Source organism: Leishmania martiniquensis, chromosome 26, assembly GCF_017916325.1.
Source record: "Leishmania martiniquensis isolate LSCM1 chromosome 26, whole genome shotgun sequence".
In the NCBI taxonomy this organism is placed as follows: domain Eukaryota; phylum Euglenozoa; class Kinetoplastea; order Trypanosomatida; family Trypanosomatidae; genus Leishmania; species Leishmania martiniquensis.
Window position 1 is genome coordinate 578,772 of NC_090161.1, and position 16,262 is coordinate 595,033.

At 56.8% G+C, this 16,262-nt stretch overlaps 4 protein-coding genes across 4 annotated transcripts; all 4 read left to right on the forward strand.

Annotated features, from left to right (window-relative positions):
- Positions 1 to 235: 235 nt before the first annotated feature.
- LSCM1_04166 (uncharacterized protein) lies at positions 236 to 1,966 on the forward strand (the record flags this gene model as incomplete). Its single annotated transcript, XM_067321687.1, has 1 exon — positions 236 to 1,966. The coding sequence occupies one exon, from the start codon at positions 236 to 238 to the stop codon at positions 1,964 to 1,966; it is 1,731 nt and encodes a 576-aa protein (XP_067177918.1).
- Positions 1,967 to 2,691: 725 nt separating this feature from the next.
- On the forward strand, positions 2,692 to 4,476 carry LSCM1_04167 (uncharacterized protein; the record flags this gene model as incomplete). The annotated part of the gene is made up of 1 exon (XM_067321688.1): positions 2,692 to 4,476. The coding sequence occupies one exon, from the start codon at positions 2,692 to 2,694 to the stop codon at positions 4,474 to 4,476; it is 1,785 nt and encodes a 594-aa protein (XP_067177919.1).
- A 5,777-nt stretch (positions 4,477 to 10,253) lies between these two features.
- Positions 10,254 to 12,293, forward strand: LSCM1_04168 (uncharacterized protein; the record flags this gene model as incomplete). The annotated part of the gene is made up of 1 exon (XM_067321689.1): positions 10,254 to 12,293. The coding sequence occupies one exon, from the start codon at positions 10,254 to 10,256 to the stop codon at positions 12,291 to 12,293; it is 2,040 nt and encodes a 679-aa protein (XP_067177920.1).
- Positions 12,294 to 13,357: 1,064 nt separating this feature from the next.
- LSCM1_04169 (uncharacterized protein) lies at positions 13,358 to 15,046 on the forward strand (the record flags this gene model as incomplete). Its single annotated transcript, XM_067321690.1, has 1 exon — positions 13,358 to 15,046. The coding sequence occupies one exon, from the start codon at positions 13,358 to 13,360 to the stop codon at positions 15,044 to 15,046; it is 1,689 nt and encodes a 562-aa protein (XP_067177921.1).
- Positions 15,047 to 16,262: the final 1,216 nt, after the last annotated feature.

Consider the following 16,262-nt stretch of genomic DNA (forward strand, 5'->3'; position numbering starts at 1 on the left):
CTCCATACACCTCCTCTCTGTTTGCTGAGCCCATTCGCAGAGACGTTCTGATCGACTGCCCATTCATCGGGCCGCTGTGCACGATGTTGGTGCGCTGCGGGCGTGAGGAGCGTACACGCTGCTGGTAGCGCACCCACTCACAGGCACGGAAGCACAAAAAGTAACCGAAGGAGCTGGAATGCTGTAGGTGAAGAGACCAAGTAACCCACCTACTCGGGCGCCGTTTCCGTTGATCATGGACTTCTGGTCCTCTTCCTCCTCGGATGCAGGGCTGGAAGAGGAACTGCATCGGAACTCTCTCCGCCAGCGGAGAGAGGAGCGTGGTATCGTTCGAGCATCCTCGCCGGTCGCCCGCTGTCAAACTCTGCGCTTCACCTTGCCTGATGGTCGATCGATCGAGGTTCGAAAAGGTGCCATCTACATTCCCTTGCGTGACATGTACGTTCACGTGCTGCAGGCGCGCCGATGCCCAGAGAGGTGGTTCGGTGACGGTCGTGTGCCGCTTCGCAGACGCCGTCCGATGCCGGCAGATATGGTGCTGTTGCAACAGGTAACGGAGAGAGCAGCACCAGCCGCTAGCGTGATGCTGTCGGAGGCAACCGAGAACGACTTCTTTGTCTTCAAAGAAGTGCTTTCACAACGGGCTGAAGAAGATGCTGGCGAAATCGCCTCTCTTGTTGGCGCCGACTCTTTTGAGGCACAGAAACGTCATAATGGCTGGCACGATCCTCTAACTGACACGCACTTTCAACGCGTAACGTGCCTGCCCCGATGGCGCTTCTCCATGGCTCATCCGCGATTGCTGAGAGAGGCTCGGCACGACACTTGGGACGCTGTGGAACTTACCCCTCCACTCCACATCGACGACTTGTGTTGCCACGATGATTCGTTGGGCATCTTGTGGAGCCTAAGTGGGCGAGATGGGCGCCTGTCGTACTTGCGATACATCGACAAGGCTACCAACACTACTCGTAGTACCGAGCTCACGTCGGTCTGCGTCACCACGATCGATATGGCCACTGCGCAGCGGTGTGTTAGGATGAGCTGTAGGCATAAAGGGGCTTCGTCTTCCGTCGCAGGTGTCGTCGATTGCCAATCAGCAAGTAGGTGCGTGTGCTGCCTGCTCGTGATCACCACCTCTCATGCTCTGAGCTTACACCTCGTGTACGACTGGAAGAACGGGTTCACAGTAGACCATGCGCTGTCGACAATGAAGTTGGAATCGGTGCTTCTCAAGCCCCTGCATTTGGCGAGTGTAACGTGCAGCTGCCCGGGGAATGCAGAGAAGCCGCACGATGCACTGCTGTCCTCCTCCCCCAACGACATGTCTTTTTGTGTCGGCGCCGGGCGAAGTGTGTTTGCGTTCACCTGGCGTGGTGCTCAGTGGTTCAAAGCGCGCCTCGCCACATTTGCGGCAACCGACGTAACAGCCGTGACTCTCCACGCCGTGCTCGGTCATCCCTCGTTGCCTGTCGCCGTCGTTGCTGGCATGCGCAACGGCACCATTCAGCTCGTCCCCTCAGAGGGACGGATGCGTGGCAAGACTGTCTTCAACCCGACACCTCGACACTGTGGGTCTGATATAACCTCCATGTACGTGGTACCAGGCCTTCCCTACGGGGTCGTCTCGGTCGCTCGTGATGGCGGGGCGAAGCTGTGGGATCTGCGTCGCCTCGCATCGGACAAAGACCCGGTGTGCATATTGCTCACCTCGCGCCTCGGCGGTGGTCAGTCGGGGGTGTGTAGTACAGCCATGGCCGGGCATCTGCTGGCTGTCTCCTCTGTCTCCACAGGGCTCGTGTGCGTGGACGCTCGAACGGGCACTCAACTGTTTCACACGACACAAAGGCTGTCCCCAGCGACCCGCATCGCGTTGGGGTCTATCAACGGCGTCGATGGCAACGATGGCTTCGAGCTCTACACCTTCAGCCCATACTACACACAGCGATTTTATCTTCAGCTGTGAGAAAGCGTTGAAAAGAAAAAGAGGGAGGAGGGCGAAAAGGGCGACAGCGGCAGTGCAGACATGTCCTGTGCTGACTCGTGACGTTCGCTTTTGTTTCGACTGCTACTACTCAGCGGAAGAGGAGGGGACTGCAAGTACGAAAAACGTTCTGTCCCGTACGCCCGCACACTCACACGCCCCAAAAAGGAAAAAGGCGTACGCATAGAGAGGGAGGAACGAGGACAGGACAAGCTGCTCCACTACAGAGGGGGGAGACACTTATATCAACGCAGCGGCTGGTGTGAAGATGGTGGTTCAGACCGCCGTTGATTCAGAATCGATCGTCTCTTTTCCCCCTCTCTTGTTAGCCCTTGAAGATGCACTCAGGATGCGCCCCCTCCCCCCACCCGCCTCCACACACACACACATACCAACCAGTGTCTGGGACACGGTGCTTTCTTCAACACCCTGTCCCGTGCTCTGAGGCTCTCCTCGAAAAGAGACGCAACTTCGTACGAGCCCAAACGCATGGTCTGTGTGTCTTTGCAGCGTTGCTGCTTTCTAACCTTTGCGGCCTTCCCCTTTTTTTTTCATCTTCCGCACTCCTCTTTTCCATTACTGCCTGTGTGTGTGTGTGTACCTTCGCCGGCCATGTGACACTATCACTTATGCACCGACACACATGCACCCCCCTGGCCTTTTCCCTTTTTATTTTTGATTGGGCATACCACAGCGCCATTGTAGCCATGGGCGTCTGTTTAGCCCACAGATCGGTCGTCGTTGCAGACGCCGCGTCGGCACCGCCGAAAGGGGTGATGCACATGGCACGACGACCACCTACGGCCAGTAGAACAGCTGGTGATTCCTCGCAAGATACACTGCCGCCCCTGAACCTTGACACACCATTTGCTGAATACGACTGCTGTGCCTGGTCAGATATGCAACAGAAGGCCATGCAGGACAAAATGAATGGGGTGTCACGCGAGCAGCGATCCTCCTCCATTGCTGTTCTTCAACACATTAGTCTTGAACGACTGTCCATGCCTGCAGGGAAGAAGCCTTTGCTGGATGACCTGCAGCTGACGAGAAAAGAGGAAATAGAGGCTGCATCGGGGGCGGCAGGGGGCGGGCTTAGCATTGGGAGTAGGGGCCGGAGGCTAAGCCGGATGCTGAACGATATCTACTCGCATCTGAACATCGTTGCGCCTCGTCACGCAGACGAAGCCAAAGAGGACTATCTCAAGCGCATCTTTGCCATAGCCGACGTAGATGGAGGAGGGAGGGTGTCAAGCGTCCAGCTAGCGAGCTCGCTCTTCCGTGATGCGAGCCGCACCTCAACCGCGGTGATGGTGGCCGCCGCCGACCACGACAAGGACGGATACCTCAACGAAAGCGAGTTCGTCTCCTTCTTCATCCACGCAGAAAGTGGGGTCGACTGCTTGCAGGCGGATTGGAATGAGGCAATGCCAGCCAAGTTGCAATCCAGCAGCGAGAGTGACGGCCCCACGCTTGACGCCATCGCTGCTCTCTCTGCTCAGAGAGACGCGCGGAGAGGCGCTCATCACCTGATCGCCTTCAGCGGCGACCGCATGCGCGGTGTCGAAGTGACAAACCTGCGTAGCCAGTCGAGCAGGATCAAGTGCGTTGCCCTCTCACCCGATGGGAAAGTGTACGCTGTGTCGCACCGGTACGACAAAGTCGCGCATGTGTGCCTGATAAGCAACGGTGCCGAGGTACGTCGGCTTGTCGGTCATCAAGGGTCGCTTCTGGGCATCACATTCTCTCCCGATCGAAAGCATGTTGTGACGGCTGCACGCGACAGCTTTATGGCCTCGTGGGATCACACGGTCGGACTCGAGTGCAGCTTTTCCAAGCACCCCGGAATCGTCACGGTAGTGGCAATGAGCTTCGACGGCAGGTTTGTCTTCAGCGGGTGTCAGGATAACCTTGTTCGCAAATTTACTGCCTCCAACGCTAAGATGCGCGCGGTGCTGCCCAGCATCCCGTGCGATACCCCCGGCGTCATCGTAGCGCTCGCGACACAGAGCACCAGAAGCAGCGTGATCGCATTTTCACGGAGCTGCGACCAGTGTGGGTACGTCGCCAATGCCGGCAAACTGCAAGTCGTTGCCCAGCTTCGTGGGCATGAGTCGCTTGTCTGGCAAGCCTCTTTCAATGCGGATGACAGCATGCTATTAACGTGCTGTGAGCGGAAGATCATCGTGTGGGACGGGACTTACTTCACTTCGGTTAGAATATTCCATAGTGCCGCCTTGGCGACCCCGGGGCCATCTGTGAACGAGGTGCTGTGGACAACGGCTGTGTTCGCATCACTGAAATACTCTGGCTTACTCTTCTGCTTCAATTCAGGGAAACAGATGCACGTGCTGGACTGCGATGCGGCGGGCATGGAGAAAAGCCTAATGGATATTTCAATGCGTTCTTCCGTGTACGCAGCATCGATCTTCGCCGGTGACACCATGGTCTGTGGAGACGAGTACGGCAACGTGTATCGCGTCCGTATAGCTTAAGTACGCTGGACGCTAAGATGTGAAGAAAAGCGATATCGTCTTTCGCTCTCACGTACACAACACACATGCCGTTGATGTCTCTGTTGCAAGCGGAGAAGCCACAGGCGAACAATAAGTGGATTTACGCGGTAAGGAAGGATTGTACGTCTGTGTGTCTGTGTAAACGACTGCGCTTACGCCTGGCCAGTGCGGATGATGTAACTCGTAGTGTGTACCTCTGTCTCTCTTCCTCTCACCGAATGTGCGTCCGTGCACATGAATATGTGTGTATGTGTGTGTGCGCGCACGCGTGTATTATCGCCACCGTCGAGGTGGTCGAGACGCTACTTGTGTATTCGTGCGCTCCGCTTCTCCTCACCCTCGAGTTTCTGCTTCTCCCCCCTTCCCCTTCCCTTCCTCTACGTATAAGAGTATGGGTCTGTGTGTGTGTGTCTGTTGTTTTCTTTGTTCGCTCCCTCGTTATGCATCTCTTTCCATGTTGTCATTCTGCTTCACTGTTGTGTAGTCCGCTAGCTCGTCGAACTCTCCCCTCCCCCCACCGCCTCTCCCTCCCTCCCTCCTCACACACACACACGCACGCACATACCCCTTCTGCATTCTGTCCTTTCTTCCCCCTTCCACTCTCACCACCGCCGCCGTAGTCAGACCCTCCGCCCTCTTTTCTCTGTTAGCCTTTGGCGTGAATGGAGGAGGAGGGGGGAGGCGAGAGTAAGGCCAAAGGTGAAGCCCAACGGTAGAGAGTGAGGAGGCGAAGGGGGGGCAGGATGTGGGAAATGGTGCCCTTTGTGTGGCGTGCTCCTCTTCTGCACACAGTAGTATTGCGTGTGCATGGGTCACTGCTTCAGGCGTATTGCCTCAGCACCGAAGAGCATGACAAGGAGCCCAAAGATGGGCAGGGCATGGGGTACATAACAGCCAACAAAAGAGTACGATTTCTTTTTTCTTGTTTTTCTTCCTCTTCCACTCCTTACGTCTGGTCGTCCGCACATGTCGCTCTCCCGTTGATGTGGGTGGTCTTTCTTTTTTTACTTTTTACTTTTGGCTTGGAAAGCCGTGACTGCTACTTGGAAACGAATATGATAGGCGGAGAAGGGAGAGGCAACCTGGTCGACGCACACAGAGCTGTATGCACCGTTTTTTTTTGGCATTACCAGCGGCCCACACATATACATATATGCGTATATATGCATGACTTTTGAAAAGACAGACACGAAAGCATGCATCTTTCTCTAGCAGCAACGACAGCCGAGCCCCCTCCCCTCTCTTTACCACCGCACTTTCTCTCACGTGCCGTCATCGCAACATGGGTACACGGGACCTCTTTTCTCTGTGTGTGTCTGTGTGTGGTCGCCTCTCTCACCTACACCACTCCCTCTCGCCCTCTTTCTCCTTCCTGTCACCACCACTTGTGAAGTTTGATGGTGTGGGGCACCTCAGCGTGCGGTATCCCAGGGGCCGTTACCCCTACTCCCTGGGAGAGCCAGGCAACCGCTATCCCTGCCAGCTCCTCAGCACTTCCGGTGGTGGCAGGGCCATGTGCATGCGGCGCGGGGAGGCCAGAGCGACCCATCCGCTACGGGAGTGTCGGCGGCCAGGTCCTGGGTGGCGTTGCGTAGGTGCAGCCTGCAACGATGCGCACATGGGCACCGTCCACGCAATAAGCAAAGTGCCAAGGCGGCTCGAACGTACCCCATCCGGTCCTCGCTGCCCACCGGTGTGAGGAGCCGGAGGCGACCTGCGAGGCGGATGGGGGCAGTGTTTGGGGGTCAGGGGCCGTGCTCAGGCGACTGAGCCGCCATTACTGTGGCGCGCGGCTGTCACTGCTGCGCACCACGCGATGGGCCCGGTGGCAGGCCGGAGAGAGTCGGGCTGAGCCCTTCTTCCATGTCAGAGAAGGCGCGTGTTGGAAAGGGAAAATAAGGTCCCCGAGCAACGGTGCATTGGCCCTTACATAGGCGCATGGGAATATGCAAAGAGGTCCATCCACGCATCACTTGAGAGGCACCTTCGTTACCCTGCTGTCGCTCTGTCGCTACGACAGTGTATGGATAAGTAACTCTCGTAGATGTTGTGTGATAGGAAGCCTCCCCATTCAGGCGCCTGTCTGTTACTCGCACCGGCGCCACACGTCGGCGGCCGGTACACGTGCGCATGAGGAGGTGGCCCTTACCAGATGCCGTATACATGACTCCTCTCCCCCAGCTTCCGCCTCACTGAGCTTGCAACTTCTCCCTCCCCCCCGCCCCACCCACACACACAGGCACACACGCATACGCAATGGGCGCCTACTCGGCGTGACGCGCAGCAACTTCACGCCCTCGGCTCCCGTCTTTCGGCCGCTACAAACAGAATCATTTTTGCACCCACACACACACACACCGAGACAACTCTCCTCTCAGTGCCCTCTCTCGTCGTCGTCATTTTTTGTGTGTGTTTGTGTGCTGTCACCCCCACCCCACCTCTGCTGTTTGTTTGTCCTTCTCCGTTTTTCCGCTTGTCTCTCAGGCGCAGCCGCAGTAGCGCTGGCATACGGTCAGTCGCCGCAACAGCAGTAGCAGCAGCCGGCAAGCATGGCCTACACGCCATGATGTACCAGAAAGGAATCTACCCTCAAGTTCAGTACTCTTAGGCTGCGTACCCACTAGTCTAGTATTCTGAGGACACCCTTGCGGCGCTGCAGAGCCTAGCCGCTCCAAAGCGTGGTTACCCGCAGCCACAAGGCCACGATTCACCCGCATTATGGGTTATGAGTACCTGCAGCAGCCTGCGAACGGTTGTTAGGGCGGCGTGTATGCGAGGCTCAAGAAAAGAACATAGGGAGCACCAGGTGCCCAAACGATTATTGGAGCGCATCTTTTCGCCCCAGCTCAGGCCGGCATGCCTGCTACTGGACAGAGAACTGGCGTAGTGGACGCTGCGCCTCAGGTGGGGCCAAGCCCGAGGCTTTTGCCGGCTTCCTTTTCTTTGCCGCTGCTCCTATCCTGACTCACCGCCTTTCCCCCGCACCCGAGCATCTGTGTCTCCTCCTTTCTCATTATGCGTCAACTATAGTGCGCCATGGTGGTCTCGTGAGAGATGGACCCACTTGAGCAGTCGTGCCTCGTGTGATGCATCTGTGCATCGGTTCTGAGGGGGGAGGGGAGTAGTGGTGTGTAGCCACTGACCGTACAGATGAAGCAATGTTGTGCGTCTTCCCCATGTCCTTTTTTGCGCTTGGGAAGCGTCTTGTTTTTTTTTCGGGTAGTGGTCTGCGGGTAATATTGAGGTTGTATACTCGGACTCTCCTTCGGTTCGTTTCACACACGACCCCAAAGTGCCTCCCTCCCCTCCTTCCTGCGCGTATTCGTGTGTGTGTATTCTTTTTTTCTGTTTTGAGGGGGGGTCAGGTACCCTCAGAAGGGAAAAGAGGGGTGGAGGAACACAGGCACATCGGTGCGGCAATGAAGTGTCAAAAGAGAGCGGGTGACTTTGGCAGCAAAACTGCGTCGTCCCCCCAGCGCAAACACACGCTCCCCGACAGCTGAGCTGCTTGCTGCGTGCGGATGTGTGTTCGCACCTCGAGCTGTCCTTCGTCAGCTCAAACTACCCCGTTGTCGTCCGCCTTCCCTCGACCTTCATGTTAACTGTCTCTTCTACATCTCTTATTAGGTATACTCTTTTTTTTCTTCGTATCATCATCTCTCGCTGCGTTGACTGGTAAATGGGTTGCCCATGGTACGTGGATAGGTGTGCTCGCTGCCTCCCCACGCCCCCCCGCCACCGCCATCCTCATTTGGCTGTGTTGATGCGATTGTAAACAGGCTCTGCTCTTTAGTGTTGGCCGAGCTCATTTTTATTTGTTTTTTTATCCGCATTTGATCGGGTGGGCATCTCAGAGAGCGACGGGAAGATAATACGGGGGTGGCAGACAGACAGCATGGGGGAAGCTCAGCGAGGCGCACGCGCGCGCATGGATGAAGAACTACTGCCGGCGAGCGAAAAAGAATGGCGTGCGACGGCATTGTGAAATAAGGAAGCTTTAAGGGTAGAAGAGCGTGATGTGAGTGGCTGGCGCTCGTGCTGGTCACATGCGCTTGAACAGCACTCCTCCACATTGGAGGAGTCCATCTGGCCGCGTCTTCGCCACGCTCGCGGGTCTCATTTCTCCCGCACGCAGACGTCTGTAGAAGGTCGGAGCCCTCCTCAACCCTTTACCCTCCCCTCTTTGCAGTCCGTGGACGCTGTGCTATCTGAACAACACTAACGGGGCTAGCGAGAAGGCAGTGCGTCTGCTCCCCGACAGAATGGGGGGGGGGGAACTCGGTAGCCGCATGGCAACACGTCGCTGGGGCGCAACCTGACCAAGCAAGAAGAGGGAAAACAAACCTCATGTATCGCAGCCACTGTATACAACATCCTGCAGTCTACGAAACGGCACAAACGTTAATTGAGGTGGGGGGAGAATCCACTTTATTCGTTCATCTCCAAAGGCGCATCCAATCTTTAGGGGATAAAGCGGCAGCCGCGCCAGAGGCCCTCTCTGCTGCTGTATGGAGCCGGTGCATAACCTCCTGGGGCAGGCGGGTGAGCGTTCCCCCCCCCCCCACACACACACACACCACCCTTTTTTTTTGAAACTTCTGAGCGTTTGTGCGATGGTGAGGTGGAGGGCGAGAGAACTTTGCGACTTCACCAGCTGTACGCCGTTTGCGTGCAGACCACTCCTGTGTGCAGGAGAGACGGTGTGGGGGATCGCCGTGGGAAAGAGAGAGTCATCCGCCCGCACACAACGTGGCGCTCCTTCCTTTTCGGAATGCGGCTCAGCCTTCTCTGCGAGCCAGGCCCCAACAGCCTCCCCTCGGTAGGGCAAGACGCATCGTGCTCTGTTTTGTCCGGTTGGCAATCGCCTTTTTTCATGGTGTGGCACGCTCGAACCTCGCACGGTTGAGCGTTTGCTGATTTCGGCGTATTTTCGAAAGGAAGACAGGCGCGTCAAGAGGGCGCACAAGAGCGCGTGCTTCCTTAGCTGTGTGTCTCTCTGTGTCGGCGTGCATGCCAGTCGATGGGTTGCCTAGTGCAGAGCCTCTTGACCTACGCACCCACCCCTTCGCCTCCCTGCGTCTCACACGGTATCAAGAGTGCTACTCGCGCAGTAGCGACGATGGCCACGCAGGCCTTGTGCTAGTGTGGGCCACTGCTCTCCTGCTGCGTACAGGCGCACCTCTCCCCTTCCTTGTTGTGATGGTTAAGTTGCTCCCAACTCGCTTCGTCGCGTCTTCGAGTCGGTGGCTTGCCCTCCGTTTCTCCGCCGCCAGCACCACCACCCCTCATCTTCCTTCCCCTCTCTCCCCCGTATCATTGTCCGGCGGAACGCACTTGTGTGTGTGTGTATGTGTGTGTGTACGTTTCGTGGGTATAGGGGAGGGAAAGGCGAAGTGAGAAATTCGTTGGGCGGGTACGCGCAGTGGGCGCACAGCTCACTGCATCGTTCGCTTGCTTCTCCACCAAGCAGAGACTGAAAAGGAAAAAGCCAAGGAAGAGCTTCCATGGCAACAAAGGGTGCTCATGTCTCTCGTTCACGTGACTTCGCCTTCGCCTTAGCTTCTTTTCTGCCATCGCATACTCAGCCCACCCAGTGAGTACAAGGGCAGAATACATATATGAGGCAAAAAAGGGGGAGCACGGCCCGTCGGCCGCATTTCTTGCGCCGCGCCCGTCGGCATCATTGCCATGGAAGCCATCGATACGCTGCACCGACCTCTTTTACTCGTTCGCTCTTCCTTAGCCTTCCTTGAAAAATGCAGCCCATCCGGAGGAGCACTGTTGAATCGGCAACGATGGAGGCGCTCGTAGAAAGTATCGTCCAGAGTGACACGCGGGCCGAGCTCACAGCAACACAGCTGGAAGCCCTCATTGGGCTTTACACGTCGACTTCCGCGGTCCTGTCGCCGTCCCACGCGCTCTTCTACAAGCTCTCTGCCACCCTGGCAGCTTTGACTGCCGAAAACGCACTTCAGTGCATTCAGCTTTGCTTCTTCCTCTGTAGAGAGGCGCCGCACTGCAACATCATTTTCGAACTTCTCGAGGCGCACAGCGCACGGGTCGACTCCATCGCCACGCCGTGCATCTCCGCGCTGGCGACATCGCGCGTGGCGCGCCGCAGCAGCAACGTGCACGAGGCGGGCAAAGATCTCAGCTTCCTCTCTCAGCTGGTCCTCGTCATGCTGACCTCGGCTGAGCCGAGGATGAAGGCTACCGATCTGGTAGAGTTCATCGACGCTGACGTGGAGAGCACGGTGGAGGTGCTTGTGTACTCCTACGGAAGCGTGTGTGGGGCCCTTCTAGGAGTATCCGCCGCCACCTCCGGACTCTATCAGCTTCATCTGGCAACCCTTCTCGTTCAGCTCTTTCGCGAACTCACGTTCTGGACTACCTACGAGGAGCTGCACTCGAGCCTGGGGATCGGCAGCAAGGCGAAAAGGGCCCTCTCAAGCTGCACCGCCAGCGCTTCGATGAGCGTCCTCTCTGGCCCTTTCCACCACCATGTCGGCCAGCTCATCTCTCACCTTGTGGCGTACGACCTCTTCGGGCCCATGAGTATGTACCTGCCGCGCATCATTGACCGGCATCTGGCATCTCCCAGCAGCAGCAGCAGCGACAGTGACGGGGGAAGCATGGCGATGGCACTCTTCTTGCTACGCAGCCACCTCCTCCTTCTTCAAACCCTGCTGACGCTGACGGACCAGTATACGCTCGTCCTGCGCAAGGCGCTCTGCCGCTGCGGGCTTCTCAGCAAAGTGTGCGGCCCTCTTCTGCGCGCCTTGTGCAGAACGCAGGTGTGCTTACGTGAGGGAAGGTCTCTGCTCGTGCAAACGGTTGCAGTCTCGGCGACACTGACGTACGGCAGCGGTGAGTGTCGCCAGTTCTGGAAGAACAACAACAGCGTGCTGGTGGCCGTCGTAGACCAGTACGCCGCCACGCTCACAGGTGCCAGCATCGAAGACCCACGCGCAACTGCCGAACTGGTGGCGCAGCTGGCGCGTCTCGTCGTCAACTCGCACTCACGCGCTGCGGTGGCGCCGTTGCTCAGGACGTGGGAGAGCGTCCTTGACTCTGATGGCAAACACTACGTTGCTTGCAGTCTCAGCAATCCCAAGAATCGGAGCCGCTCACTTGACATCAACAGTCCGGCATACGAAGGTCTGCGATGCGTGTTTCGCGTAGATACAACTGCTCCGCCGCAACCACCTCTCACCGCGCGGCACAACCCTACTGACGGCCTGCTCGATCAACGAGGGCGGCGGAGCGCGAGCCGCGGTTGCGGAAGGGGTGGCCGCGGACGCTCTCGCAGCCGTGGCAGAGCGCACTCGCAGAAACGCCGCCGTCGCCGCGGGTCACAGCAAGCGCGTCTTCAGGAACGCTTTCGCTTCCTGGTGCGGAGCACGATCGCCACGACTGCGGCTGAGCAGGAGGAGTCTCAGGTGCAGCTCGACGCCCTCGACTCGACTACTGATTCCTCGCCCGATGAGAGCGGCGACGATGCAGAGGGCACGCCCGAGTCGACGTCTACTCCCCAGGTGGACTTGTCGCGCTGGCGGCGAGGCCCGCCGCCGAGGACGATCCCCACACGGTACATCTGTTCTCTCTCCCACTCATTGATACGCTCGGCTCCGGTGCTGTCGTCCACCGGCTACCTCTTCGACGAAGACGTAATCATGGACTACCTGCAGTACCACCGCGTCTGCCCTATCTCCGGAGCGCCGCTGTCGCGCACCGACTTGGTCGTCGACACAGCGCTCAAGGAGGAACTTTGTAAGGTTCACTCCAACTTTATGTAGAGTTCCAACGTGCTCCGCGCATGCAGGAGGCTCATGCGTGAGAGTGGGACCTGCGCACGGCGGCGCAAGTAGTGCCGGAAAGGGGGGAGGGATACGTAAACACCCGCACCTGCATGCCCTTTGCGGCGCCCCTCAAACGTGCTCTCCAGAGGCACGCGCCACTTCCTCGTTTTCCCTCCCTGTCTTGATAAGCTTTGCGCATCTGTACTGCTGTGATTCTTCACACACCCATAGCACCTCAGCCAGACCTCTTCTCGCTCGCTCTCTGTGCTGCGAGAAAGGCGGAACAGCCGCACAGAAGAATTTCAAAGCGTTACGGGCACAGTTCACAGCGCTCCTCTTCGATGCTATCTGAAGAAGCAACGATGAAATGAAAAGGGAGTGGCGCATTTGTGTGCAGATGGGGGCCCTCCTACTGTAGCCAGTCGCTCTTTACCCCACCCCCACCCATCTCCATCTCGATCCGTCCTCCCCCCTCCCCCTCCCCCTCTCTCCCTCTCTTTGCGTTGCTTTTCCTTTCCGCTTGGTGCGGTGCCGTGTGCTCACGTGTATGCGTTCCTCTCCGGTGTGTCCACATACATGCGTACGCGGCTTCACCTGAAATGGGGGAAGCTTTAGTCACGCCTCTCCTCCCTCCCTCTCTCCCTTCCCTCCCTCGTTCAAGCAGCGACCTACATTCGCCCTTCTGCCCTCTTTTGTAGCTTTTCATCGTCTCTCGCTCCCCCCGCTTTCTATTTATTTGCCATTCATCTAAAGGCTCACGTAGGTCTGTGAATTGTGTATGTGTGTGTGACTCAGGGTACCTCACCACCACCAGCAGCACCAGCCCTTCTCCCCCTCCAGTCGTTCGGTGCACCTCAAGGTAAAGTTTGAGGAAAGACAAAGAAGGCGGAAATAGCTACGTCGCTAGCGTAGATCACTGCCTTACTTCGTGGCGCGTTTGTGCCTGTGCGCGCCCTCGCTGCATCGCCCCTCCGCCTCCATCCCTTTTGATCTCTCGGCAGCGGCTCGTCATACCCCATCCCGCCCTCCCATTTCGCCCCACCACCACCCCAAAAACAAAGATGCGTCGCCTCTTCCCCCGGCCAAGGACCGCCCTGGCCTTTGTCGGCTCTGTTCGTTGCACCTCCGCGACTATCCAGAATGACAAGCAGCCGATACTGCCAAACTTCAACGACGACACGACGTACCGCCAGCGCTCAACATGGTACTTGATAAAGGCGTTGGTGGTGCTTCGCCTGTGCAGCGTGAGCTATTTAGCAATGAACTCGGTACCGCTGATGAGGAAGGTGGAGAAGGTCCTTGGCAGCAAGTTGACGTACAATGTCCTCGTCAAGAAGTCCTTCTATAACTACTTCTGCGCCGGAGAAAACGACCAGGAGCTGCGCGACACGGTGCAAAAGCTTTACCGTAACAACATCGGCGCTGTGCTCGACTACGCGGCGGAGGCGGACACGGAGGGCTTTGCGCCGGAGCCGGGTGTGGCGTCCGGCCCCGATATTTCCATGGCTAGCCTGGTCACGAAGCCCAGCGTCCAGTATCCAATGGACGAGGGCTTCTTTGACGAAAACATGAAGCTCTACATGATGAGCATCATGCACGCCTCGCTGTACAGCCCGCGAAATGCCGCCGGCGTCACCGCTGTCAAAGTGACGGGCATGTGCGACCCGCAGCTGCTTGCCCGCGTATCGGCGCTGCTCATGTCTGTCCACCAGAGCTGGTGCAAACACTTCACGAACGAGGAGTCGCTGAAGCTGGAGGAATGCCGCGTTGTCATGGGCGTGAACCGCAAGCATCAACTGTTCATCACCTACGACCAGCTGCGCGCCGGCTTCGACAAGTACAACCCCGCGAACACGCTCTCAAACGCCCAGTTCAAAGCGATTACGGAGGTGCTGGACCCCCGAAAGACGGGCAGAGTGAACTACTTTGAGTACAAGGAGATGTTGACGAACGCCCTCATCGCTGTGGAGCCGACGCCAGTGCAGCAGGTGCTCATCGAGGGTCTGCCGCAGATGAGTGCGAAGGAGAAGGAGCTGTGGAAGAAAGTCAACAACCGGCTCTCACTGATTGCCTCCATGGCAAAGGAGCTCAACGTTCGTATGCTGGTGGACGCGGAGCAAACCTTTTATCAGCTGGCCATCGACGCTATCGTGGCGAACCTGCAGAAGACCTTCAACAAGGAGCTGCCGGTGGTGTACAACACATACCAGTGCTATCTGACGTACGCAGAGGACCGCATTGATAACGACCTCGTTCGCGCTCGCCACATGAACTTCCAGTGGGGCGGCAAAATCGTACGTGGCGCCTACATTGTGCAAGAGCGCGCAACGGCGGCTCAATACAGCTACACCAGCCCCGTCTGGACCACCTACGAGGAGACGAACAAGTGCTACAATGCCGCAGCGAAGCGCATCTTCGACACTTTCGAAGCGCAACCAGCGAAGAAGCACGAAGTCTTCTTTGGCACCCACAACAAGGAGTCCCTTGAGATTATCACAGCGAGCATCTTGGAGCGGCCAGGTATCCAGACTCGCGTGTCCTTTGGGCAGCTGTTTGGCATGCGCGACAACTTGACTGTCCCACTCGCCCGCGCCGGCTTCCAGGTCTACAAGTACGTACCCTACGGCCCCGTAAAAGAGACCATCCACTACCTTGGCCGCCGCGCCGTGGAGAACTCATCGATCCTGACGACCGGCGACAACGAAACAGTGATGATGATGAAAGAACTGAAGCGCCGCTTCGGCTTTTGATTGGGGGCAGACTGACACACACACACACAGACAGATATGTATGTATGTATGCAGAAACAGGTCCCCACGCGCGCCCACACGCACATCAACTCTGATAATCGACGAAAATGAAAAGGCCTTCACACACCTGAGGGCAAAGCATACGTTTACACGCCAATACGTCTTCTCTGTTTCAGTCCTTTTTTTCTCTCTTTCAGGAGTGTATCTGTGGATGAATAGATGGATGGATGCTGGTGATGCGTTATGGAAGAGAAACGTCGGCAAGATAGGAATCCGGTACACATGTAGTCTCTCTCTCTCTCTCAACCTACGATTCTGCTGCGCTTGACGTACGTGACCGAAATCATAATAAATATTGAAAAAAAAAAAGAACAGACAGGCAAGACGAGCGAGTGCAGTCGTTTTTGCCTTGAAGTGAAGAGGGGGCGGAGGAAGAGGAGGGCGGAACTGTAAGATAAATCATAAAGACGAAACGACCTAAACGAAAAAAAAAACGCTATTGCTGTCGCTTTCTGTCTTCCCTTCTCCGCCCACCCACCCACCCCCACACCTCTCGTACGTATTTCCTTCTTCCCTCTCTGTTTAGTGGATGTTTCTGTTTATTCTCTCCTCCCTCTGTGCGTCGCCCCTGATGGGGTCCTCTCCCCCCTCCCCTGTTGTGTGTTGGTTTCTGTTTCTCTTTGCATCCTCTTCCCCTCCATCATGACCAAGACGGATGGTTCAGTTTTACATGTAGAAGAGGGGGATGTCGATTCGTATAGTGACGTGAATTCTTTTGTTAGCATTGTTTCCTTTCCTTAGGATGAACGTTATTCTCTGCTATGTATGTTCATTGATCGCTAAGGCAGCTTTTTTTTCCTGCATGTTTGCGTGTGCCCAAACCATTTCCTCCTCTTTTTCCTTCTTCGAAAGGGATCCGTCCCGGTCAACTCTCTCTTTTCCCCCTCCCTTCCGCCCCATCCCCCCTCTCTCCGCTCCCACGTTTCCTCCATCTCCTCCTGTATAAGTGTGCGTAGACGTCTTTCCTCATCCCCGCTTGTTATCTTGCTCTCTGCCGACCACCACTCGTTTATCCGTGCACATCTCTTCCACCCACCACCACCACCATCCATACACATACACACACACACTCTCTAACTGATCTAGTCATCGCAAGTTTCTCTAAGCACAAACTGTCAGAGGTAATAATGAATTCGCTGTTTTTTTTGCTTGCGCC